The 27,776-nt window shown below is 40.4% G+C and overlaps 3 protein-coding genes across 5 annotated transcripts; all 3 read right to left on the reverse strand.

The window, feature by feature from the left end:
• Positions 1-3,028: 3,028 nt before the first annotated feature.
• s100a10b (S100 calcium binding protein A10b) lies at positions 3,029-6,555 on the reverse strand. The gene is made up of 3 exons (XM_086155750.1): positions 6,497-6,555; positions 4,075-4,234; positions 3,029-3,305 (listed from the first exon to the last, which is right to left on the reverse strand). The coding sequence occupies exons 2-3, from the start codon at positions 4,210-4,212 to the stop codon at positions 3,147-3,149; spliced, it is 297 nt and encodes a 98-aa protein (XP_086011876.1). The 5' UTR covers positions 4,213-4,234; positions 6,497-6,555; the 3' UTR covers positions 3,029-3,146.
• Positions 6,556-14,850: 8,295 nt separating this feature from the next.
• On the reverse strand, positions 14,851-23,465 carry krtcap2 (keratinocyte associated protein 2). Of its 2 annotated transcripts, none has more exons than XM_086155748.1 (5): positions 23,290-23,465; positions 17,076-17,230; positions 16,774-16,837; positions 15,606-15,672; positions 14,851-15,486 (listed from the first exon to the last, which is right to left on the reverse strand). In XM_086155748.1, exons 1-5 carry the CDS (start codon positions 23,456-23,458, stop codon positions 15,366-15,368), a joined length of 576 nt encoding a protein of 191 aa, XP_086011874.1. In that variant the 5' UTR covers positions 23,459-23,465; the 3' UTR covers positions 14,851-15,365. The 2 variants fall into 2 exon arrangements, with proteins under 2 accessions (XP_086011874.1, XP_086011875.1); XM_086155749.1 differs by lacking the exon at positions 23,290-23,465 and adding an exon at positions 18,479-18,613.
• A 317-nt stretch (positions 23,466-23,782) lies between these two features.
• Positions 23,783-26,731, reverse strand: LOC147230015 (transmembrane protein 107-like). Of its 2 annotated transcripts, none has more exons than XM_086155955.1 (5): positions 26,380-26,731; positions 26,233-26,300; positions 25,560-25,660; positions 24,578-24,674; positions 23,783-24,485 (listed from the first exon to the last, which is right to left on the reverse strand). In XM_086155955.1, exons 1-5 carry the CDS (start codon positions 26,464-26,466, stop codon positions 24,416-24,418), a joined length of 423 nt encoding a protein of 140 aa, XP_086012081.1. In that variant the 5' UTR covers positions 26,467-26,731; the 3' UTR covers positions 23,783-24,415. The 2 variants fall into 2 exon arrangements, with proteins under 2 accessions (XP_086012081.1, XP_086012080.1); XM_086155954.1 differs by lacking the exon at positions 24,578-24,674 and adding an exon at positions 24,733-24,829.
• Positions 26,732-27,776: the final 1,045 nt, after the last annotated feature.

The raw sequence follows: 27,776 nt of genomic DNA on the forward strand, positions 1-27,776 counted from the left end.
AGGCGTCCATCCTTGGTGCTCCGAGCCCAACCAGGTTTGGCAGGTTTGACAAAATTTGGATCACCTGATCACCAGCCATCTCCACACAAGGAGATAAGTGGTCCGCTCAGATAAAAAAATAAAAATACCTACATCATGTTCAAATAAAATAAATAAATAAATAAAAATAAAAACAAATAATTATAGTCCTTGTATACGTAATACATAACTCACAAATAAATGTAATTGTATTTTTTGGTAGATATAAATCCTATTTGTGAGCACGTAAAAGGAGACGATGCAAATGTCTTATTGATATGTCGCGACACCTAGCGGTCAGTCACAGAAGGTACACTACTTTCACAGCGCGTCTTTAACCCTCCTCTTGTGTTAGGGTCGCCAGCGACCCGTTTTAGTTTTTAAATGCATAAAATAATCACTTAAAATTTTTTCTTTGCATCAAGGCTTCTTGACTTTGTCAGGAACCTTGATTTCAACAAAATTCAACAAAAACATTTTTTTTCACTGCATTATAAAATGCTCTAGTTAAAATTATGTCCTTTGTAGTGTTAGGGTCGGTTTCGACCCGGGTATAAAAATAAGATTACAAATCAATAATTATAGCCAAAATTTAAATCATAAATGCATTGTCAGCCAACACGATGACAGCCACCTCCTCCCCAATCATGTGAGCTTCTGGGAATGCTCATTTGTCCAGTATTGCTCCAAAAAACAAAACAAACAAAGATGAGCATGTCCAGTCACGTCCTTGACATGACCACTGGACTGCAGGGTCACAATATCACTTGTGACATTTTTTTTACCACCTATGACTTCGGACAAGAACTTCCCAAGAGGAAACTTACCATGGTGGGCACAGTGAAGAAAAATAAACCTGAGTTGCCTGCTGAAATCGTGCAGGTGAAAGACAGGGTTCCACTTTCCTCCAAGTTTGCATTTACAGACACCACCACTGTTGTCTCATATTGTCCAAAAAGAAGACAGAATGTGATACTTCTGTCTACTCTTCACAAAGCTGCAGTTGTGTCATCATGAAGTGATAAAAAGCCTACAATAATCCTTGACTATAATAAAAACAAAGGAGGAGTGGACAACCTGGACAAGCTGACAGCCACCTACACTTGCCAGCGTATGACCAGAAGATGGCCAATGATATTTGTGTTATGACCTGTCCTGTGTTTCAGTGTGTTCATTTTAAAGTCCTATTGCTGACATTTTTTTGTTTCTTTGCATTTTTTTGAAGAAAATATATATGGGTCGAAAATGACCCATAACACCATAGATGTTACTATAGTTAAAAATTTTAAAATGAAAAAAATAAATCAACAAATTCATTTCAGAGATGTGTTCTATACCCCTTACCAATATTCTGGTAACACAACATCCTTTAATTTATTTATATTATTCTCTTGAGGTTAATTTTTCTGTTTTTTATTGAAATCGAGAAGTATACTAATAACAATAAAAAGGCCCAGAGAACCACAACAAAAAATTTTAAATCCAACATTTTCATGGATAAGGAAGCCTTACAAGGTAACCAAGAGATGAGAAAAAGAATTGGAATTTAAATTTTTGTTTTTGGTGTATTTTAAAGCTGATTTAAGACACGGGTCGAAACCGACCCGTTAACACTGGGGATGCTACCAGAAACCTAACACAGGAGGAGGGTTAAAAGTAGCCGCGTCTTTTGAAACGGTTCAGACCCTGAGACATTGATTGTGAACCTCATATTTCCACGTCAAAGATATGAACTACGATTTTTGTGTTCTGGGATCTCGGCCTACCTTTAAACGGCGGGTTTCACCTTGAACCTTAACCGACACAGCTATAGTGTTTTAAGGGGTGATTCCGGTTTCACACAGGTTTGTTCAGTCCCAGCTTTTTTCCATGAGCTGATCCGATTAGACGCCGAGAAAAGCAGCTCTCTTCGCTTCCTGCAGACAACAAAAACCACCACATTCCGTGTCCGCGTCTCACGGGACGCGGGCTGGCGTCGGTAACGCAGTAACACCGCCTTTACTTGTTTGTTTTTTTAGCGTTTTTCTCCAACGCAAGCTGCTTGCTTAACCCCGGCCACCTTTGAAACGGGTCAAGTCAAGCGCCCGCTCTGCTCCGAGCCAATCACAGGACGCGAATCTCCAAACCCCTCCCCACACCTTCTTCGTCCAATCACTGTCAGGTGACAGGTGAGCGAGAGACGTTTATGGACACATCAGAATTCTCGCCATTTTTGAACGTCGTGTGGTCGTATTTAAAAAGTGATTTCAGCGGTTCAAGAGTTTTACACGGTTATTATACATTTTGTTTTGTTAAAACAAATACATAAATTCCTCTGTTGTAGTTTAATCTTGCAAGTTTATATTCATTTTTTTTTCCAGATGGGTGATAAAAACCGAACAATACCGTCAGAGCCATTGGTGGAACACGAGCGCCATCCAGTGGTAATCTGATAATTACATTACGTCAAAAAAAAGGCAGAAAATAAAAATGCCAGAGGCGATTAAAAGGAATTTATAGATAAAAACTGTCTTTTATCGAATACGATACAATTTTTTTTCACTTGTAAATAATATTGTAGATCGAAATCAATGCATAAACACAGGTAATATTTTACATAATTTTTACCATTTTCAAATATGGTTGTAAAATATTTACTTGGTCACAAAAACAGGTTGAAAATTAAAATAGAACTCAGGTAGTATAATTATTGATGCTGGGATGCTGCAGCCTCTCTCAGCTGTCATTGGTGAAAGGTGGGGTTCGCCCTAGTATCGAAACATAACACCATCATTACCATAAAATGCACCATAAAGAGTGATAAAAAATTAATTCTCCCTGTCATACAGAGAAACAACCAATCACACATCTTCCTCCATGTTTTTGGACTGTGGTAGGAAACCAGAGAGCCTGGAAGAAACCCATGTAGACCACGATTTGTCAGTTTGACTCCATCTGAAAGCGTGGTCCTGTTTGACGAAAGACAAAGAAAAAAGACCAGGAAATGGGCAAAGGAGACAGCAGAGTCTGATCAGGGGTCTATTGTGTTTTACTCTTGTCTGAAACACAAAGTCACATGTTAGAACAACAGGGTAGGTTTTGGGGATTTGTTTTTTTGGTTTTTTTTTTTGGGGGGGGGTGCACCCCTCCTAATGTTTGCCCTTCTTCTGGTGCAGCATGTAGCACTTTTCACAGGCCATGGACAGCCCAAACACCAGGGGGAGGAACTCCTCAAAGTCCAACTTGTCATCCTTGTTCTGGTCCAGGTCCTTCAAGATACAGTCCACCGTTTTGGGATTTTTCTGGGTCTGAAAAAATAAATGTGAAAAGTCAGGGGATGTTAGCTAATCTATATACATGTGTGTGTGTGTGTGTGTGTGTGTGTGTGTGTGTGTGTGTGTGTGTATAGATAGATTTTTTTTAACTTATGTATATTCAACTAAAAAATATACATTTTTCAATCAGAAAAACCTCATGAACTGAGTAACTTTATGGGTAGTTATCATTTAAAAAAAAAAAAATCTCTTTTCTTTTTGGCGCCGTGTCACATTTTATCTGATCCATGGCTTCAATTTATTCAGTCATCCGGACTCTAAACTGTTTGTCCACAATGGGGATGAGGAGCCATTTCCTGCTGTCATCAGGCAAGAGGCGGGGCTTATTTCCAGACTTGGTCTCCTGTCAATTGCACGTAGAGATGGCCTATTGACGCCTGTTTTCAGACTGCTGGAGGAAGCAGGAGAACAAGGAGAGAACCCAGAGCATTCTTGATCCTGTTGCCTCCATGGACTTGCATCCACTGGGCCATTTCCTGATTAATTAAAATTTTCTAAATTGATTGATCGGATGTTTATTAAACAATCAATCCATCCATCTTCTACCGCTCATTCTGCACTCAGGGTCACGGGGGATCCTGGAGCCTATCCTAGCTGTTATCGGGCGAGAGACAAGGTAGACCCAGGACTGGTCACCCGTCAATTGCAGGGCCTCAAAGACAGACAATGTTCACTCATTCACTCATTAGAGGCAATTTTCCCAAATCCAAAATTATATATTTGCAAGTTTTCAGCCCCTTGCCTTCAAGAACTCGGGCAGCTCGTTCTCCAACAGCTTCTTCAGTTCCTTCTTGCTGAGTGTCTTGCCATCCCCATCTTCCTTGGCGTAGCGGTGGAAGACCACGATCAGGCACTCCATGCACTTCTCCAACTCGGTCATGGCTGCAGATGAGGTTTGGGTCCTGAGGGATGAGTAAAAATATAAATAAATAATTGTCTTTGACACCTGCACGACCTTTGTTGTCATATGAGGACATACCTTTAAATTCAATTTGACTCATCCGAGTAAATCTAAAGTCATGAATGACTGAGACTCTGAGTAACGGTTGCCATGTCACCCGGAGGTGTTGGTATTGCAACATTGAATGTTGGTATTGCAACATTCATCCTTGAATTAGGTGTGTTATTTTTATTTGGTGCCTGTTACCTGAAGCGCACAACATCATCAACATAAAGGACGCACTATCAGCCAATCCCGATGCAAAAGCTGGCAAGAGCTTTAGTACGACTTTGATGGGAGGTCAAAGCCCACCTCAGACAACGTAAGTAATCGTAGTAAGCTTCATTGTCGCAAACCAGGAAGTACCCATTTGAGGATGCAAAGACTGGACCCTACCCCCGTGGACCGTTTGACACTGTAGAGGTCCGTGAGGTGGGGATGCAAAGACCTAACAAGGAAACTGCTAAGTAAACCCATCGTCTTTTTGTGAGGACCAACCGATTCTTGTGAATGAAAATCGTAAATGACTGTTGATGATACTATCCAGTGGTAATCTGACAATTACATCAAAATAAAAATGCCACAGAGGTGATAAAAAGGAATTTATGGATAAAAAACTGCCTTTTATCAAATACGATACAATTCTTTTTTCACTTGTAAATAATCTCAGCTGTCATTGGTGGAAAGGTGGGGTTTGCCCTGGTATCTAGACATAACACCATCATTCCCATAACATTCGCCATAAAGAGTGATAAAAAACATGAATTCTCCCAGTCATACATCATACAGAGAAACAACCAATCACACATCTTGCTGTCAATGAAAATCGTAAACGACTGAGACCATTTGTAACAGTTGTCACCCAGAAGGGGTTGTTGATCTTTACAATCAAATTAGCTTTAGTAAAGCTGGCTAAGGGGGAAGCAAGCTGGACTCAGATCTTCTTTTCCTTTCGGCTTTTTCCTTCTGAGGTCACCACAGCAAATCATCCTTCTCCATCTAACCCTATTCTCTGTATCCTCCTCCCTCGCACCATCTAACTTCATATTTTCTCTCAGATAGTTCCTTCCACTGTAACTTCTCATCCTTGCAAATGACTGAGACTATTTGTAATACTTGCCCAACACCCAAAGGAGGTTGTTGTTTGCCCCACCCGGTGAACGAACGGGGCCAGCAACGCTCGTCCTTGAACGGGTGTGGGATTTTTTGGCACCTGTTACCGGATGCACGTGACATCATTGGGGTAAGGGATGCAATATTGACTAAACCCGGCTAGAGCTTTAGCAACATCTTCAGTGTGATGCCCAAATACAAATCAGACAAAGTTAGCATCATAGTCAGATTTACTGGTGCTAACCAGGAAGTACTCTTTTGAGGATGCGAGGACTCGACCATCAGACCCAAAAGACATCCTCAAGGTGGGGCTGCCATCATGTTCATGTGAAGACATTTTTATCTTACTTTTTTAAAAATATGATACCATTACATTCAAATTAGCTTCAGTAGAGTCCAACAAGGAGGAAGCTGGTTGAACTAAGATAGTTCAGTGAGGCTGTAACAGTGACATTAACCACTTGTCCTCATATGAGGATGGACATCTTTTTTTTTTTCCAACCCCAGGCTTGGCCACTTCAAAGCCCATAATTTTTTTGGAGGGGGGCTGAGCGTCGTCACTCGTGTCAGTGGGTAAGGCGGCCATGACGCAAAACATATCATCAGCAGTCGGGGCGTTGGTTTGTTCTGGCAACAGGAGCAAATTCCTGGGTCATTACACAGGATTTTTCTGACGAAGCCTCGACTTTTCTCCTTATCGGGCGGTTGCAGCTCCCCCACCTCTCCTCCCACACACAGCTTTCTCCTCCCATTTCACAAAAAGGATTGTGTGCAAAGATGTGTACAAAGAGGAAGAGATAACGTGAAAAGGACCAGTCCAGGCACAGCCACAAGGCACTTGGAGCAGTTCCAAGGTGGTTTGAGGCTGTATTTTTTTTTCCTCCTGTTTAATGAACTTTAAGTTAGTCTGAAGACGTGGTGAGGATGCTATTCTTTTTTTGCCTTTTTTTCAAGGGAAATCTTTAAAACTTGTATCGAGAGAGAGAGAGAGAGAGAGAGAGAGAGAGAGAGAGAGAGAGAGAGAGAGAGAGAGAGAGAGAGAGAGAGAGAGTAGAAGTAACACTGGAAAATAGTGAATGAGATAAACAAACACACATGAAAAAAAACTTACCTGACACAGATGCAGAGGAGTGTGTGAGCTTTCCAGTAGTAAGGCAGTGGGAGCTCAGTCTGAGTTTGCAGTAGAATTTTATAGAACGGAGAGGCGACGCCCCGGGAAATGGGAGGGGGGTGAGGAGGAGGAGGAGGAGGAGGAAGGAAGGAGAGGGGAGGGACGAAGAGATAGAGGAGGAGAAAGGAAGAGGAGAGGAATGTTTTAGTATCATACAGCGTGCACTGGGCTGTATGTGTGTACAGTTGTGTGTGTGGACACTATATATGTGTGTGTACATAATGTGTCAGTGTGTGATTCCGCAGGTCGTGTGTGTATCTGAGTATATTTGTGTGTACGCAGTGTGTACTTCAGTGTCTCTTTCAAGTGTGCGAGTGTGTTAACACTGTGTTTGAGTGTGCACAGAGTTTGTGTTTACACTTTGAAAGTGTATGTGTGTGATTTTTTCTACCAGTATCTCTTCTCCCTTGTATCTGTAGGTGTACTATGGATATGATTACCATTATTATTGTTTCATTAATAATATTTGATTTAATATTCGAATATTAAATATTTATTTAAAATATTTATTAAATCACCATGGTGTCATACGATGTAACCTCACTGTTCACATGTATCCCTACATCGGATGCGATCACAGCAGTGAAGCAACAGCTCATTCAGGACAACTTCTTAATTAATGAAATAAAACTCTCCATGAATCACATCTGCACTCCACTGGACCTTTGTCTACAGCCTACCTATTTCCAGTTCAACAGCGGTTTCTACCAGCAAAACCATGGATGTGCTATGGGCTTGCCTGTATCCCCCGCAGTGGCAAACCTATACATGGAAGAGGTTGAGATCAAGGACCTCGCTTCGTTCAGGGGAACACCGCCAAGCCACTGGTTCAGGTAGATGACACATGGGTCAAGATCAAGAAGAGTGTGATAGAAGTGCTCATCACTCACCTCAGCACGGTTGGCGCCATATCAAATTCACAAGGAAAGACGTCACTGTTGACTAACTCCCCTTCTTGGACTGTTGCGTTCACATCCAACAGGACAGAAGCCTGGACAAGATTTACAGGAAAACAACATACACTGAACAGTATCTACTTTTCAACTCACACCACCCCCTTGAGCACAAACTGCGGGTAATCAGAACTCTACACTACCAGGCCAAGAACATCCCATCAACCACTGAAGGAAGCAAGACCGAGGTACATGATGAAGTTATGGCAAAGAGTAGTGGAAACTAGACTGAGAGCAGCAGTCTGCATTTGTGAACAGCAGTATGGCTTCATGCCTAGGAAGAGTACTACAGATGCAGTATTTGCGTTGAGAATGCTAATAGAGAAGTACGGAGAAGGCCAGAGGAAGCTGCATTGTGTTTTTGTGGACTAAGAGAAATCATATGACAGGGTGCCAAGTAAGGAACTCTGGTATTGTATGAGGAAATCTGGAGTGGCAGAGAAGTATTTTAGACTGGTGCAGGACATGTATGCTAGCTGTGAGACAGTGGTACAGTGTGCTGTAGGGGTAACAGAGAAGTTCAAGATGGAGGTGGGACTCCATCAGGGATCAGCTCTGAGCCCCTTCTTGTTCGCAATGGTGATGAACAGGCTGAGAGATGAGGTTAGACAGGAATCTCCACGGACTATGATGTTTGCAGATGACATTGTGATATTTGGTGAGAGCAGAAAACAGGTAGGGGAAAATCTAGAGAGGTGGAGGTATGCTCTGGAAAGGAGAGGAATGAAAGTTAGTCCAGCAAGACAGAATATATGTGTGTGAATGAGAGGAACTCAGGAGGAACGGTGAGGCTACAGGGAGTGGAGATCAAGAAGCTGGAGGATTTCAGGTTATTGGGTCAACAGTCCAGAGCAACGGAAAGTGTGGAAAAGAGGTGAAGAGATGGGTCCAAGCAGGTTGGAATGGGTGGAGAAAAGTGTCAGGGGTACTATGTGATAGAAGACTATCAGCCAGAATGAAAGGAAAAGTGTACAAGACAGTGGTGAGACCAGCAATGCTGTATGGACTAGAAACAGTGACAATGACCAAAAGACAGGAAGCAGAACTAGAGGTTGCAGAGATGAAGATGTTGAGGTTCTCTTTGGGAGTGACCAGGATGGATAGGATCAGGAATGAGTCTATCAGAGGAACAGCACATATTAGATGTTTTGGAGAGAAGGTCAGAGAGGCCAGACTGAGATGGTTTGGTCATGTACAGAGGAGGGATAGAGAATATATTGGTAAATGGATGCTAGAATTGGAGCTGTGGTCTCGAGGAAGACCAAAGAGAAGATTTGAGGACATAGTGTGAGAGAGGAGGATACAGAGAATACGGCTAGATGGAGAAAGTTGATTCACTGTGGCGATCCCTTGAAGGGAAAAGTCGAAAGAAGTTGCAGTAGTAGTATCATCACATTACAATTGATTCTTCTTCTTATTATTATTAATATAGTTGTAATTGTTACAATAATAGCAAAATCAGTCCAAGTGTGTGTATGCAGTGTGTACATGGGTGTGTTTCTCCAGTGTGCGTGTGTGTCTACACTCTGCATGTATGTGTAAATGGTGTGTATGTATGTGTGTGCGTGTGTCTAGACTGCATGTGTGTGCTGATGTGGTGTATGTCAGTGTGTGCGCACGCAGTTTAAGGATCTATACTATTTAAGTGTGTTTGCATTGTGTTTCTCCAGTGTGAATGTGTGTGTCTACACTATGTATGTATGTACGGTACATGGTACTTGTGAGTGTGTGCATACACAGTTTGTGTGTCTACATTGTGTAAGTGTGTGTATTCAGTGTTCACTTGTGTGTGTGTTTCTCCAGTGTGTATCTGTTTGTCTATGTGTGTGTTGGGTAACTGGTGTGTATGTGTGCAGTTTGTGTCAACACAATGCAAATTTGTGTATTTGTTTGTACCTAAGTGTGTGTATGTGTGTGTCTACACAATGTCGGTGTGAAGTGTAAATGGTGTGTATGAGTGTGTAACTCAAGTGTGCCTCTGTGTGTCGAAACTGCATCTGAATGTGTTTAAAAAGTGTGTGTGTACAGATTGTTTACATAAACAAACACACACAGACACACACACAGTGTCAAGTGTTTATACAGCTACTATGCTAGTGTAAACACCGTGTATATGTAAGTGTGTATAAACTGTGTATAAATGTTTATGCATTTTATACACAAGTATACTGGCAGTCTGCATCGTTTATGTCTGTGTGTGTGTGTGAGTGTGTGTATAGTGTCCATGTCACTGTGTATAGTTTATGTGGGAGTGTAACTACAGTGTGTATACTGTGTATGAATGTTTACACATAGTTTATACCTGAGTGTCCCTCATGTTTATGATAGTGATCAGGAAAAGGGAAAAAAATAATAAATCACAACTTTCATGTTCCATTCAGTCTCTCATTCAACTGCCATGTAAAACCTACATGAACTTTCATCCATCCATCCTTCCATCTTATACCATTTATCCTCCACTCAGGGTCGCTGGGATGCTGGAGCTTATCCCATCTCTCATCCGGCGGGAGTATACCCTGGACTGTTCGCCAGTCAATCACAGGGCCACACATATAGACAGACAACATTCACTCATTCAGGGTAATTTTCCCATTTTTTTTTCAGTTCACCTGCTGCATGTTTTTGGAATGTGGTAGGAAAACGGAGAACCTGGAGGAAACCCATGCAGACACAGAGAGAACATGCAAACTCCACACAGAAAGGTTCCTTTGTCGGAATTGAAGGGTCCTTCATACTGTGAGGCTAAAGCACTAACCACTTCGCCACCATGTCACCCCTTTTTTAGAACATGATTTTTAAAAATATAAATTTGTAGATTGTTTTTGACAATTATTCACAAATGTACGTTCTATATTTTGTAACTTTCTCAAAATGATATTTAAAAAAAAAAAGGAAAAACCTAAAAAAGAAATAAATTAAAAAATATATTTTTGATTGATATGCAAATTTCCTAAAAATTGGTTCAGTCAGTAAATGAAAAAGAAACTACCCCAAACTATCAAGGGGATTGATTAAAATCAGCAAATACATCAAATATACAAGAAATTATTTTAAACTGAGTCAGATAATCCCATTTGCAAAAAAAAGATCAAGTAACTAATTACATATTATTAATATTGTTATTCTTCTTATTCTAGCAAAGTTCTTGAAATAAGAACCACCTAAAAATCCCCAATTGCTTTGCACAAAGAGGCGATGATGGTTTGATTCCAGAAACCACATCCGTGCCTTCACTCCCTCAATACACTCCTTTTTATCTTTTTTTATAAAAACATATTTTTCTCCTGCTGCCCGGCCGGGTACTGCCTTCACTGACCTTCGCTGTCCCTGGCAGGCGGTGGATGGAAAAAGTCCCTATTGTTCTCCTCGAAGATTTTTCCTGTGGTGTTTCCAGCAACAGTTTCACCTCTGGTCTCCAGGTTCCTGTCACTGTTCTCCTCTGCATGGGAGCTCACAACAACTGTTTTTACTGAAATGAGTAAAACTAAAATCAAACTTAACAGATTAGCATCTATTAGCATCTATTAGCATTAGCCACACTCCACTCACCTGGGTTATTTCATTCCCCTCTCTGGTGGCCTTATGCTCATCCAGCAATCCGCTCTTCACCTTTCGTTTCCCTGCCGCTCTACCCCAGGGGCCCAGGTACTGAGCGTACCGGGGCCTCTTTTATTCATGATTTCCATCCATTTTATTCCCTAAAAATTCATTGCTATGTGGACGCTCAATACTGTATCTCATTCAGGCGCAAGTTCACTCTTCCACCTTCCTACCGTTCATAACCCCTTTTTAACTTTTTAGCTTTAGGGTAGGGTCGTTTATGAAGTGCACATTAAACGGAACCCCGCCAAATAGGCATAAATATGCCTTACTATTTGTCTCATACTAGAATGTGTTGCTAAAAAAATCACAAAGAATCGTTATTTCATTGAAAGTCGCAATTTATAACACATATTTTAGCCAAGGGACGCCACCAGTTTAACTAGCACAATACTTACCAGGTTGATAACGTATGGAGGTTGTTAACTTTGTTAACTTTGGTTTTCCACGAGTGTTACATTTTGCTTGGTATGGTACAGTGTATATGGTATTAATGCCACATTGTGCTAATTTGGGCATAATTTCCAGTTCAAGGGAAACAAAGGAATTGATGCTAGGCTACACAACCTTACAAGGGACAAGAACGAAAACAACAATGGCAGACTATGGGTAAAACGTTTTTTTTATGAATTTATGCAAACTAAGATATGTTGAGATTTAATTTTCATTTTTATGTAGCTGGTTCAAATATTGATCAAACAGGACAATAAAGTCTTGTTATCGAGGATCCCTTTAAGTACCACGCTCAAAACACACCACCGCGAAGAAGAGGAAGACATCGATAGCGAAGAAGTCACCATGGCCTCCGACAAGAATCTAGAAATGGGTGTGGCTTATGAGTTCCACCAATCACCAAGCAGCTATGTCACATATAAAAGACCATTCTTTGGGGTCAGAGCTAAAAATATTTAGAGGAACTGAGGTCCATGATCCCACTGTTCGCAAATCTCAAGGTTTCACCATCAACACTGACAACAGTGACATTAACACGTCCACCATCCTTAACCACACGGGGTTGCTGGTCTCCCTGGCTACCCCGCAAATTACTGTGCTACTGTAACTCCAGAAATCTGCTGATGAACTCAAATATATATATGTAAATATTATAAAATTCTAAATATTTACTCGCTCAGAAATCAGATTTTAGTCTCAAGCACTTGTAGACAATAATCTCCAATTTTAATAACTGTTCTTTAAAATCAAACTTAAGCGCCACCTATCTTTACCTTAACATATTTGAATTTGAACTTAATCCCATTCAGTATATTTCTCCAATTGAACTGAGTGCAGGTTTTGCCAATTTAAATTTTTAGCTTTTTGCTACTTTTTTCATATGCAACTTTATCTTATCACCTTTTTTTTAATATTTGTATTGTATTGACACTCACATATGCATTTCCAACTGACTTTGACATGACTCAATCAATCATTAAGAATCCGATGTCACGAAAAAACACACCACTTGAATTTAACCAAATCATTCTCCTTTCGGCTTTTTCCTTCAGGGGTCACCACAGCGAATCAACCTTCTCTATCTAACCCTATTCGCTGTATCCTCCTCTCTCACACCAACTACCTTCCTGTCCTCTCTCACTACGTCCATAAATCTTCTCTTAATTCAACCAAATCATTTGAATTCAGAAAATAGAACAGTGATGAATCCTGGATTCTGTAATTTCAGATTAGTTACAGTGCCATTATACTGAAATGCAAGAAAGATGAAAAATAAAAATCAATTAATGAAAAAAAAAAAAAGATCAGTAGGATGCCTTTGTTTATAAGTTGAAGCTTATTTTTTGAGTGTCATTTTCTGCTCCAACCAGTTTGATAGAAACCTAAACTGTTTCTCCTCCATAGAGCGAAAACAACATTTCAACAGACCTTCACTCAAAACCAAGCTCCTCTCTGCAGCCACGCCCACAGCAGCCATGGCAATGGAGAACACACCCAATCCCGCTGCAGCAGCTGCTTGCTGTTGGAAAAGAGACGGGGTGGGCCCGGCTGGATTTCACCAGACATCTGGGGTTTATCTCACAGCTCAGGGTTGGAATCCAACCGGGGTGAGCACCGCCGTTACCTGGTTCCCATCTGCTTCGGTCCAACCTCAAAAACACATATCAGTGTTATCTTTCCACTTCCAGAAGTGAATATATATAAATTCACTAACCAGGAAACTCTTCAGAACTGACCAGTATCTTTTCTACGCCACCTTTTTTTTTAGATTGACTCATCATCTGATTGAGTCACTGCGTTTTCTCTCTGTTTTATGTTCAGGTCCTCGGGATAGACGAGTGCTTGACTTTGTCGCCTTCGGCCTCCTGACAATCTGTGCGAGCCTTAGTCTGTTCTGCATTTTGGATGACTCCTTTGCCGTTTTGAGATAGGAGGGAACAGAATATGTACAACCAAGCCTCTTAAAAAAAAAAAACATATCCTCACAAGGAGACAAAAGATGCATTTTACTCTCACCATTCATTCATTCTCTATATCAGTTTTCCTGCAGACAGGGTGGCAGCCGATCACAGGGCAACATTTACAAACATGCAGCCAATCACCCTCATTCACTAGTCATGTATACATGCAATCATAAATCACTCATCCATAGATCATATTGATATAGCCATTTACTCACTAATTCACATCATTACATTCATCCGTTACATCCATTCAGTCTCTCATTCATAGGCAGGCAACAATTCACCCTCTCATCCATGTATCATTGAGACGTTCATCCATTCTCATTTGCACAACATATGACCATGTGACCTCTCACCCTCTCATTCATGGCATAAAGACATGTGACTATTCACCCTCACATTCATTCCAAACCCATGCAGACGCAGGGAGAACGTGGCGTCTCCACACAGGTATGCCATGTCAGAATCCAACTAAGGGCTTTCTTTTTCTGATGTTTCTGATGTGTGTGCGTGTATTTATATATATATATATATATATATATAAACATACAGGACGGTCTCAGAAATTTAGAATATTGTGATAATGTTCTTTATCTTCTGTAATGCAATTACAAAAACAAAAATGTTATACATTTTGGATTCATTACAAATCAACTGAAATATTGCAAGCCTTTTGTTATTTAGATATTGCTGATTATGGCTTACATCTTAAGAAAACTTAAAAGTCCTTTCTCAAACTATTAGAATATCATAAAAAGGTATTTTTTGTTTTTTTAATTGGATTCCAGAAGATAAAGAACTTTATCACAATATTCTAATTTTCTGAGACAGTACTGTACACACACACACACACACACGCACACACACACACACACACACGCACGCACACACACGCACACACACACAATATAGTGTATAATGTTGATCTCAAAATAGGAGTAGTCAGGGCCATTTGGGACATACATGTATACATATTTTTTTCCTTCTTTAAGTTGGTCCTTTCAGGGGTTACTGCTGTGAATCAGCTTCCTCCATGCAACCCTCTTCTCTCAGACTGACTAACTTCATGTCCTCTCTCACTCCTTTTATAAACCTCTTCAGTCTTCCTCTAAACCTCATATATATAAAGTATATTTTTACGTACAAGTAAAAACGATTCCTTCCTGCAGACTGATATTTTAGCCTTTAAGTTTTTTTTTTCCATTTAAATAAGACACCCCCCCACCCCACCCCACCCCCACACACACACAAAAAAAGGTCAACTGACCGGAAGGCTGCTGGTTTCCTCATCTCAATAAGAGTCCGTCAAAAGAACAGTAATGCGTTTAAGGACTTTCTCAAAGTTTAATTACAAAATGAAAGTGTGTGTGTGTATGCGGTCATTAATCTCTTTCGTGCAGGGGGAGAAAAAGTTTAACAAAGGAATGTGACCTGGTCAGTTCTCTGCTCCGATGCGTGTGGAATTCAGGGGAAATAGTAAAAAAAATTACAAAAAAAAACGGTTAGCTGAAGTGCATTGCTCTTCAAGGCGTTATCCCGGACGTCTACAGAGGCTCGGCGAAGAGGCCTGGAATTTATCAACCACGGTTCCTGTTTTCCGGGAAAGACGATCCCCAATCCTGAAAAATGCGTTCCCTCCATTTTTACTTTCAAACAAATTAAATTTTTATCTTGTTCAAATTGAGTTCTTGGACTTTATATCAAATTAATTGCAAACGTTTTTTTTTTTTTAAGAACACATTTTTCCTCGGATAGCTTCTTTCTGTCACCACCAGAGGACACTGCTGCTTCCCCTGACTTCCAACTTGACGGATGGCTAACGAGACGTCGGTGGACTCATCAGTTCTTCCTCTTGCCCTTGCTGGCCGCCTTGGCCGGCACGGCGGCTGGAACAGCAGCCTGGTACAGCGCCGCTGATATTTTGTTGATGTAGTAGAGCGCGAAGAGGGAGAAGATCAGGCTACCAGGAAGAAAGAGAGAAAGAGAGAGAGCCAGAGAGAGGAGGGAAGGCAACATAAACGACAAAATCGGATAATAGAAGTGTTGAAAAATAGAATTGTGGGGTGGACTGTTACTCACCAAGTGGTGACGCATACGCGGTGGACCAGGCCGGAGGCGAAGAGGGACAAACACAGGCATAGCAGGACTGCAAAGGAAGGGAGAGCCGGCCATTGTGAGGAGGAAGGCCGGACGCCATGGAGTCACATGACACCTCCGTGGCTTTAGCCTTCAGCGGGCAGACAGAATCTAGAACCAGATGCTACCTGGATCTGTTTATGGCGTATGTTTCTATATGATGTGAATGAGAGAGTGAAAGATTGCAGAACTAGTGTGAATGAGAGGGGAATGGTTGCATGACTATGCAATGCATGAATGAGGGTGAATGGTTGTATGTCTATTTTTGACATGAATAAGAGGGTGGATGGTTGCATATCTGTATATAAATTGAATGAGACGGTGAACAGTTGTACGTCTCAACATGAATGAGAAATTAAACATTTGGATGTCTCTATGACGTGAATGAGAGGGTGAATATATAATAATAATCTATCCTTTAGTAATACCTCTTGGGGAAATTCTGCAATCAACCCATCACGGATGAACCATGAGCAGTAGGCTGCCATCCACCAGTGGCAGGGGATAAGTTAGGGGTTTAGTGTCTTAATCAACAACACTTCACTTTGACACACTAGGAGGAGCCAGGAATCGAACTATGAATGTTCACTTTCAAGGACGAGTGCTCTACCTCCTGGGCCATGGCGCCCCCACGTTGTGCTTGTCTCTATGTGAGAGGTAAATGATCGACTGAAGGATTGGCATGAATGAGAATGAATGGTTGCATGACTATACGATGTGAATGAGAGATTGAATGGTTGCATGTTTCTAAATGGCAACCGGTCCAGTTTCTGAACCCCAACTCTCACCCAATGACAGCTGGGATGGGCTTGTATGACTGCAGGATAAAAAGTTTAGATAATGAATAAGTGAATATAAAAAGAGAAAAGAGAAACAGCCAATCACAGCTGTCAGCGAGCTGAGGGGTGGAGTTTAACCTGGACTTAGTCACCTGTCAGGGCCGCGAGTAGACATCTGACCAGTCACTCTCATTCACACCAACGGACAGTTTAGAGTTCTCGATGAACCCCTGATATTTTTTGGACCAGTGGGAGTTAGACAGAGAACCTGGGGAGAACCCAGGCAGGGGAAAGTGGAGAACATTCAGAGAGCATTGCTTCAGTTTACTTACTCTCTGGGAATATCTTTGCCTGGAAGCCCTTCCCAAAAAACAGGTTTTCCAGATTGTTGAACGCCTGGGAGATTGTCAAGGCTGCAATACAACCAGGTTTAATAACCCCTATTTAACAGTCAAGTAAAAGCCAATCTTGAACCACCTCTCTGATATCACCCAGGAAATCTGTCATTTTGCACCCCATTTTCATTTTAAAACTGATTAAATTAAAATTGCGATTTAAAATAGTTAGACCAACAAATCAAGACAGGATAGCAGTGTCTGTCGTAGAGGGGCTTTCCTCGCCCAAAAGAGGATACAGTGAGAGAGCAGATGAAGAGCACTGAGCCCAGGAAACCCCCCAGGATCGTCAACCACTCTGTGGATCCCAGTTGTTTGCTGAACATCTGCATCCCGGCAAACACCAGCACAGACAGCAGGCTGGACAGGACCAGGGAGGTGCCTGTGTTCACGGCTGCAAGATGCAAAATACATCTAATCAATAACAACATTATTAATCCCCGACCCGACATGAAGATAGGGGACTGTAACCAAGTAAATGTACACGATAGTTGTAAAATGTACATGATAGTTTCCATCCATTGACACTTTATCCTCAAGAACAGCGAAAACATATTTTGATGAATTATTTTTGACACTTCAATCTGCACTTTTTACTTTGCCATTTCTTTGCAATACTATGTTTATTAGTTATTGTTTTTCTTTGCCTACCGATGTGGCTTCACTGTCAACACCAAAATAAGAATTTCTAACAAACTTTGATACTGTACATATGACAATTGACACCTTGAATCTTATCAAATAATCTGGCTATTTGGCAAATCTGCTTTCTTAAACGATTAAAGTACTTCTATTTTTTGTGTTATAGTTATTGTATAAATGCAGAGAAAATCACAAAAATGCAGTTTTTTTTCTGCCTTTGCACAGAGTCACTTCACTCTATTTTCCCTTTATTTTTCATCTTACCTTATTCTTTGTATTCATTTTAAACATTTATAGACGTTGATTATCTACTCTAGGTTGCTATGCTATCCCTTTCGCCCTCCAATTGCCTCTCAGGGCAAAGTTTCTCTGATTCTAATTTATTTAAATTTTGAGACACACACAGTCATTTCTGAACGATTTGCTCATCATTCAGTGATCTTTATTTTTTCTTTGTTTTTCAGTACTTATTTTTTAACCCTTTGGCACTAATTGACAGTTTGAATGCAGGACTCTTCTGCATTAGAGCAGAAATAACGCAAGTTTTGAGGTACTCGGTTTAGCATTTGGGTGTCATGTAATGAATTCTTCTGAGACGAAATTCAACTTCGAAACAGGAGCTACAAATGTTTAACTTCAACATCAAATCGCGATTTAACGGTTATTTTCTCATTCTTCGTGCAATGCGTGAATGCCGTGCTAATGACACGTCAGTGTACACACCGAGGAAAATGCTAGCAATAATTAGCGGTTATGCTCATGCTAATATAGAGGTAAACAGAACGTTCTTAACACTTGCAATAAAAGAAGCATCGTTGGTCGCGTTTTAATAATACATTTAGATTCATCACCAAATCAGTTTGTATTTATTTCTTTATTTAAATTCAAACCTTAGCTAACCGTTAGCCGGGTCGATGCATGTGATAGTTACCTCTTACAAATTCCAAATGAGCATGAACTGAAAACTTGAAACTCCAATCGTTGAAATTGCAGTACTCACCCATGATTCGACGTCGTATTCGTCAGATAACGCAGAAATGATTAGAAATTAGGTTAAATTCCTTCAGTCGACTAAATGTCTTCACAGCCACTACGTAGGAACCACACCCAGTACTGACCTGGTCCGACTGAGAGGTCGGACAGTTATTGGGGTTGCACAGTTGATCGGAAATAGGAACCCGGATGTATTTTTTTTAATTACAGATATACATATGTACAAATAAACATGGCAAGGTAGAATCGAATGTCAATGAATCAACCGATGATGAGGAAGCAAAGGACATAAGGACATTCGTTCTGTATGTAATCACTTAACTGTACAAGTTAACAGTGTTAAAGGTTTGTGAGAAATGTTTAATGCTAGACAAAAAGGAAAGTAAAAGAAAATAAATAAATAAACAACAAACAAACAAACAAACAAACAAACATAAATAACTTGCAAGGGGAATATAATATGTATTTAACATGGTGGTTCACAAGGAATCTCAGACATCAAACTGTATATTTTTTAGTCTGGGGATTTTTCCATAAGTTTTAAGGATTTTTTATATAATTCAAAATCGTTATAAAGAACGTAAAATTGGGGGAACACTTTTGCATTGTTTTTCTGGGTGAAGAACTTGGCCAGGCCTAATTTAACTGTGACACATAGTTCATCTCTTTTGTTGCTTAAAAGTAAACCAAATGTTATATCATCTCTTGAGAAGGAAACTGGTGACAATGGAAATTTGTCTGTAACCCATTTTTGAGTTTTAGCCCAAAAGCCCTGTACTTTCTCGCATGGAAAAAATATATGGTCTGTGGTTTCAATGTTGTCTTAACAAAATTTACAAATATTACCTTCAACATTAAAGCATACCCTCAATAATTCCTCAGATGGGTAGATGTCATTCATAATTTTGAAGTGGGTCTCTTTTTCCTTGGGGGTATGGGCAGAGTCAGAAATATAGTTCGCAGGATGGTTATCGATTCCTTATCAAATTTATTTAAAATGTCATTTTTGTTTTGACGTCCAGGGAATACGTTTTCTGTAAAACATTTCCTAATAAAGGAGTTGCTGCATTTTCTATCCAGAATTGAGATTCTCTGGAGTGATAGTGGGGGTAATTGTGGTTGTGTGGTTTGGTGCGTCATTATATATTTGGTCAGGAATAAAAATTGTCAAGGTAGTATGTTACGTAACTTTATGAACTCTAATATGGGAGGGTTAAAGCTGTGTTTGGTGCAGAATTGTTCATAGTCTAAAAGACTGCCATTTTCATCCATCAAGTCAATTATTGACCATATACCCTTCTCAAACCATTCCTTGTAAAATAGAGATTTGTTGCGATGCAGTACGTATCTATTATTCCATATTGTTGTACCATGTGGTGAGAAATTGTGTACAAATGTCATTTTCCAGTGCAATAATATTTGTTTATGGAACTCTGAAAATTTGAAAGGAATCTTGTTGATATTAAAGTCAGAGATAGGCAGAAGACTTAGGTCACCGACTTTGTTGAATAAGTAGCTAGGAATAGGAAACCGGATGTAGGGACAAAGGAAGTCTGCATTCCTAAAGGTGAATATAATTTTCCATCCTTCAAATGTCATTATGCATTTTATTAAAATAAGCGATTGGATTCATAACCTTGTAATTTAAGTTACAATTATGGACGGCATGCTCACACTTTTTCTGTGATTCAGAAAAAACTTCTTCTTTTGGCTTTTCCCTTCAGGGGTTGCCACAGCGAATCAACTTTCTCCATCTAAACCTATTCTCTGTATCCTCCTCTCGAACACCAACTACCTTTACATCCTCTATCACTCCGTCATCTAGACCTTTCCTTTCATTCTGGCTGATAGTCTTCTATTGCATAGTACCCCTGACATTTTTCTCCACCCATTCTAACCCGTCTCTTCACCTCTTTTCCACACTCTCCATTGCCCTGGACTGTTGACCCCAAGAACCTGAAATCCTTCAACTCCTCTCTTGGGACCCTGTCATATGCTTTTTCTAGGTCTACAAAAACACAATACAGCTCTCTCTGGCCTTCTCTGTACTTCTCTTTTAGCATTCTCAATGCAAATACTGCATCTGTAGTGCTCTTCTGAGGCATGAAGCCATACTGCTGTTCACAAATGCTGACTTCTGCTCTCAGTATAGTTTCCACTACTCTTTCCCATAACTTCACTGGCTCATCAACTTTATCTCTTTATAGTTGCCGAAATTCTGCACTTCCCCCATAGTCTTAAAAATAGGTACCGTCACACTTCATCTCCATTCTTCAGGGATCTTCTCACTCTCTAAGATCCTGTTGAATAATAGAGTCAGAAACTCTACTGCTGCCTCCTAGACACTTCCACACCTCCGCAGGTATATTATCAGGACCATCTGCCTTTCCTCTCTTCATCCTCTTCAATGCCTTTCTCACTTCACTTTTACTAATTTCTGCTACTTTGTGGTCTACAAAGACCACTCAGAGTTGCGACCACTCAGAGTTGTTGTTGCACACCGACGTGAGATGGCTAAGTCGGGGGAAATTCCTGCAAAGATTTTGAGAGCTGTTGCCGGAGATCAAGGAGTTTTTCCGTGAAGGTAAACATGCAGATTATAGCCAACTAAAAAACCATCAGTGGCTGCTGGACTTGGCATTTTTAACCGATCTGACCAACATGCTGAATGACCTTAATCTAGAGCTGCAAGGAAAGGACAAAACTGTGATCAATATGATCAGCTCAGTTAATGCTTACAAACGCAAAATGCAACATCTCTCCTCAAAGCTCCACCGCCATGATTTGGCAAACTTCCAGAGTCTCGCGGCAGAGCTGGAGACACAAGAGCAGTCATATGCGCAGCTTGACAGTGCACGCTACATAAAGCAAATTGACAGTTGTCTGTCAGAGTTCAACAGACGCTTTCAAGACTTTGCTGTACTCGAGCCAGTCGCTACATTCATGTGCTACCCTTTCCGGAAGATCCTGAGGGTGTTTCACTGGCATCAAAAGTTGCAACACTGTTTCACCTGAACTCTTCTGGAGTGGAGGATGAGATTCTGACACTTCAAGTCGACATTCAGCTGATGGACACTTCTGGAACTTACTCACAGAGGACAAGTACCCCAACATCAGAAAATGTGCTACCTTCCTGACTGCATTATTTGGCTCCACTTATTACTTTTTCTCACATGAAGACCATTAAGTCAAAGTACCATTCCACCATGACTGATGAGCATCTGGAAGTCTGCTTGAGGCTGGCTCTCAGCAGTTACTGTCCGGACTATGCATCCCTGGCTAATTCCATTCAGTGCAAGTCATCAGAGTAAGGTAATGACAAAAAAAATGTACAGAGTTGTACTGTGCAATATAGGTTGATGGAGTAATGCAAGGAACACCAGCATATACGTACATATAAAAATGATTCTCAATATATTTATAAATAATGTGTTTTGCATTTTTAGTGGGTGGTAGATCATTTTGACTTGGTCATGTCATAAGTAGCTCTCAGGTTGAAAGGTGTGGGCACCCCTGTTGTATAGACTAGGTATCCTGTGAGAGATCAGTAACTACAAAGTCGTTGTAGGAGAGAGCATTGCCAGACAGCATAGGATGATGGTTTGTAGGATGACTCTGGTGACAAGAAGATCAAGAGGAAAAAGGCAGAGCAGAGGACAAAGTGGTGGAAGCTGAAAAGGGAGGAGTGTTGTATGGTTTTCAGGGAGAAGTTGAGAAAGGCTCCAGAGCTTCCAGATGATTGGACAACTACAGCTAGTGTTATCAGGGAGACAGGTAGGAGAGTACTTGGTGTGTCACCTGGAGGAAAAGTAGATAAGGAGACTTGGTGGTGGAATGAGGAAGTGCGGGAGTATACAAAGAGAAAGCGGTTAGCAAAGGAGAAGTGGAATACGAAGAGGACTGAAGAGAGCAAACAGGATTACAGGGAGATACAACGTAAAGTAAAGATAGAGGTAGCAAAGGCAAAACAAAGGGCATACAATGACCTATATGTTCGGTTGGACAGTAAGGAGGGGGAAAATGATCTGTCCAGGTTGGCGAAACAGAGAGATAAAGATAGAAAAGATGTACAACAGGTCCGGGTGATTAAGAATAGAGAGGGAAATGTATTGACAGATTCTAGAAGAATGATGGGATGATGGAAAGAGTACTTTGAAGAGCTGATGAATGTGGAAAATTAAAGAGAGGCAAGGGTAGAAGATAACTCCTACTCCATTTCTTTTCTTGTCAGTACCATATTACAACTTCAAGCCTGCTCCTAAGCTTCTAGCCCAGGGGTGGCCAAACTTTTTGGCTCAGGGGCCGCATTGACTTTTAAAAATTGACAGACGGGCCGGGTCAGCACAAGATACAATACATATTAAAAAACACGCATTTGTTAACAGTACATATCAGACTCATCTGACCTTTGTTTTGAAAATGAAACCATCTTGGTTTTGAAGGCTATGACGTTTACTTGCATTTCACGCACAAACCAGTTTTTCCCTTGTAGCTTCACGTCCAGCCCCTTTATGTGTATCAGTATGTCAACAGTAAAGGCTAAATCACAAAGCCAATCTGTGTCATTCAGCTCAGGAAAATTCTCGTGTTCTCAAGTAGCTCCAAAAATGAAATAATCTCCTTTTTGAGCTCCCACATTCATTGATCCATTCATTCACATCAAGTATGAATTCTGTACCAATCTTTTGAAGGCCGGATTAAAAAGACCAACAGGTCGGATGTGGCCAGCAGGCCGTAGTTTGCCCACCCCTGTTCTAGTCTTACTAACTTTCCACCTGATCTCCTGGACACACAGTATCTCCACTTTCCTTCTCTTACCTTTCGTCTTCTCTCTCGGCTTCCGAACACACCTTCCTCCTCTCCTTATATGAACTACAGTAGCCCAGTTTCCAGCAGTTCCCTGTAGGTCATCGCTACCAATGGCGGTTGTTGTTAACCCGGGCCTCGACCAGTACGGCATGATCTGGATATTATGATTGACTCGCATTTTTGGTTTTGGCAAAAGCTTTACGCAACCCTCTGTATTTATCCGGACTTGGGACTGACTCAGGGAGACACTGGCCTATGCCCCTCCCGAGGCTGGCTCGGGGAAACACCGTCCATTGCCGTCCTGAACAACTCGACTACTTTATTAGTAGTGATAAAATAAATGTATATGTTCTCATATACTGCAATGATAGACTTAAAACTGCACAAACTGTAAAACCTCACAAAATCCCATGTGTTTTGTCTCTTTTTATGCATTTTTTTTGTTGTGGCTCATTTCCCTCACTGAGTCTTTGAATCAAAAACACACACTTGAGTCTCTGCATTAAAATCACACACATTCGTACTTTTATCAGTTGTAGAAAATGAACTGTCAGAACAATTAACAGTATTTACATTTGTTACCATAGGTTAAATGTTTTGGGGGTTGAACAGCATTTTGTGTTTGCATGAGAATATCATCAAAAGACAGTAAAAAAAAAAAAATCAGTACAGTCTTTCGAATATTACAATGCCTGACACAATTTCTTAAACTTAACAACACAGGACGAGTTTGAAAAACAACAGAAAAACAGTGTGAGTCAAAATCAAAACCCAAAAAACTTTTAAAGAGAATCTGAAAACATTGATGTCTCAGATAGATGTGGCTTGCGTACCTGAAGAGAAATAGACATTATTTCAATGCTGCTTTACCGAGATCTCAAGTAAATATTAAGATATTCACAAATATGCATGTTACCATCAAAACCTTTTTGTTTTCCTCTCACCTGATTGGCCCTGAGTTTGCGCCTGTCACTTCCTATTTCTGAGTACTTGCAAATTTAAAAAAGGCCCTTGATAATGTTTATTTAGGAATTTCTATCTAATTTAATATCTTGGTCATGATCATGTAGTACTCGTATTTAAGTGTGTGAACTGAGAGGAAAAGACCACAGGGGCATTTTTTTTCCTTGCTCTTTCACAACGGCTTCTTCTTCAGCCCAAACACAGAAATGAAGAGAAGAATCTCCACGAGGGCTGGCAGAATACTGCAGGGGACAAAAAAAAAAGTTTTGTTAACGAAGAGTAGTATGGATGCGGGGCGCCTTTTCATGTTTCACCTCTGCACGTCAACACCAACCTGCAGAAGGTAAAAATAACCCAGTATGTCCAGCACTCCCATTTCTCAAACACAAAATAGGACAGGGAGACAGAGGCGCTGCAGTGGACGGCCAGCGCTGAGCGAAATATCTGTCAGGGAAAACATTTGACTTTTCTTCTTTTCATGACACTGACCTGCAGGTGGCAAGGATCCACCAGTAGATGTCACACTCCCACTGCTCAAACACAAAGAAAAGCAGAGCCACCGAGGCACTGGCGTGGACTCCCGTTGCTATGACAAGGAGTTTGGAGTCATGGAATTATAAGCGGGGACTTTTAAGTGCCCTGGTTGCACTTAGGCAACAGCTAGTGTGCAATGTCGGTCTGTGCCGTGCAATCCGCTGCATGATATTCATTTTATGAATGCATATCAACTCACTAAGAGGGAATGAAAAAATATATAGGCTTGTATCGCTGGCGCAGCCAAATTAAAAACAAAATAATATTACAATGGCATATTCTGTTGTGTTGTGAAACAGGAAATGCAACTGAGATTTCAAAATCAAACCAGATGTGACGGAGGCTGTTTCACGGCATACAGGACTGTCTCAGAAAATTAGAATATTGTGATAATGTTCTTTATCTTCTGTAATGCAATTAAAAAAACAAAAAATACTTTTTCATGATATTCTAATATTTTAAGATAGGATTTTTGAGTTTTCTTAAGATGTAAGCCATAATCAGCAATATTAAAATCATAAAAGGCTTGCAATATTTCAGTTGATTTGTAATGAATCCAGAATGTATGACATTTTTGTTTTCATAATTGCATCACAGAAGATAAAGAACTTTATCACAATATTCTGATTTTCTGAGACAGTCCTGTATGATTGATATTATCATCAACATATCAGTTCACGTCTAAGGTGGCTAAGATTAATTTTCCCCTGCAGCCATGCTGGTGTGGATTGGAGAATTTTGATGGGTTTTTGTGGCGATAGCAGGGTATTTTCAAAGGATACACAGGAGACCTTGGCTGCTGCTGAACATGGAGACGCCCGAGAAGAAGCCGGTCAACTCCACTGCGAACAGGCCAAGTGTGATGGACAGTCCGACCACCAGCCTGAGACACAAGAGAGATGTGTTACAGCGCTACAGATGAGCTTGTAAAACAACTTGTTCATTTTAGCCTCGATGAAAGAGGAGTTGAAAGTGCCTTCCTGGGGAGCATCATTTAGGTGGATTGGACAAGACAAGACAGCGTTCCACTAGGGATGTGTAAAATGTCAAAGTTAATTTAACAATTTTTCCTCAAAAGCAATTTTCCAACCCTCTAAAGAAAAATGCTTAGGATTCATGAACCCCACAATATCAATTGTTTACTGTAAAATTTTGATTCGTTTTTCACTTTTTATGGAAGTTAGCTGAGTTCTCCTTCATTTTTATTGAGTTTTTCATTCCCTGAGAATTCAAAATCATTTATTCTCTCACCACCACCTGAATGCACTTAAATTTCAAATAACAATATGAGGAAAAGTGGAGGGACAACTTAAACATGAAATAAATTTGTGCCCAAATTAAAATTCCTTGAAAGATAGCTAATGCGGAGCAACTATTCTGTGTTAAAGTCGGATTATTTGATCTGATGCATCAAAGATTGCAAAAGTTAGTGATATCAATCACAACAGTTCTTACTTTTTGTCCTCGGTGTCAAATTGCTCTTGACTATAATCCAAAGGCAAACAGGCTTTGACATTATTCTCCTGTGAAGTGAAACAAAATTATAAGAATACATCCTGTTAGCATCGGAGTTTTAGATGCACACATATGATGAGCTCTTACCCTCGACCAAAAGATGGTGATAACGATGACGAGGTGAGAGATGATGGTCAGGAAACGTGCAGGTACGAGGCTGCTGATAACGGACATCCTCTTCACCTCATCACAAACACCGAGGCTAAAACAATGGACGCAGCGGCGAAAACTGGTAGTTAGCAACCAGCTTATTGCCTCGTAGCCGAGCTATCATCACTCGACATTAACCTAAACATCCATTAATATTGACGATTCTTTCTTTTTACCGTCGAAGTTTGAAAGACTAGCACGCATACTATTTAACTGTTTTATCGAACAACACGAACACATGTAGCCGTCGCCCTGCGGTTGCTACAACAAACCGCTTCAATAGTACGTCAATTTATTCTGTCCGAGAGGAAACAAATAAATATCTGAAGTTGCCCGGGGACAAGGGTGCCAATAGAGCATGGACAACAGATGATACATTTTTATTATTTGTCAAATTATTTTCATATTTTACATTTTTTTTGTGCTCATTTTTATTTTGATCTCCATTTAAATGGAATAAATTGTAAAAAATAAAATATGCCTGCCTTTATATCCTACCTCACAAATGTGAGGTAACATCTAATTTATATTCCCGGGGTTTTAAAGGGATTTCCGGTCTTGAATTTTTAGGGAGCATTTTTGACAGACATGGATAAGCGGTAGACTATGGATACTTTCTCAATTTAAATTCAGAAATAAATTAAATCAGTTGAACCTGGGAATTGTTTATTTTGAATAGAATTACCCTGCAAAGAACAAATTGCCAGAAAACTACAGAGGAATCAGAGAAAATTGGGAAATAAAAATCCTCCTGAATTATCTACCACTGTATTGACAAGAAATTGGAAAATGAAACACGACACTAAATCTGCGATCGATTATTGGAAACAGGAAGAAATTACCCGAATAAATCCGAATGGGTCACTTCCGGCGGAAGACCGGAACTTTTCTGCCGAATACGGACACCAATTGAGTGAGCACTCTGTTATTTATACCGCTGTCTGCTTTATAACACTGTCATCTAGCGGCGACAGGGAAAACTAGGCCACAGACAAACATGCGCACGTCTCCAATATTCTACAACGTTCTACAATTTTCAGCCTTCTATTTTGGCGGTAAAACAAAGCATATTTGTATTTTTGTTTTGCATTTTATTGGAGAGGGGTTGTTGAACACATTAAAAACGAGTGTGGATTTTTTGTAAACACATTTCAGTGATACAAATCGATGAGAAAATGATTTTAATTAATGACACCGGTGTTTCTTGTGCAATATGATATGAACAATGCTATTTATTTATCTCCCCCTTCTCAAGCCGTTTGTGGGGCAATGCGGCTGCGATGAAGCCCAAACACCCTCCTCCCCCCCCCCCCCCCCCTCCTCTTCATCTCCCT

The sequence above is a fragment of the Fistularia commersonii genome, chromosome 11 (assembly GCF_037954325.1).
Source record: "Fistularia commersonii isolate RoL2024-O1a breed Wild chromosome 11, RoL_Fcom_v1.0, whole genome shotgun sequence".
NCBI classification, from domain to species: domain Eukaryota; kingdom Metazoa; phylum Chordata; class Actinopteri; order Syngnathiformes; family Fistulariidae; genus Fistularia; species Fistularia commersonii.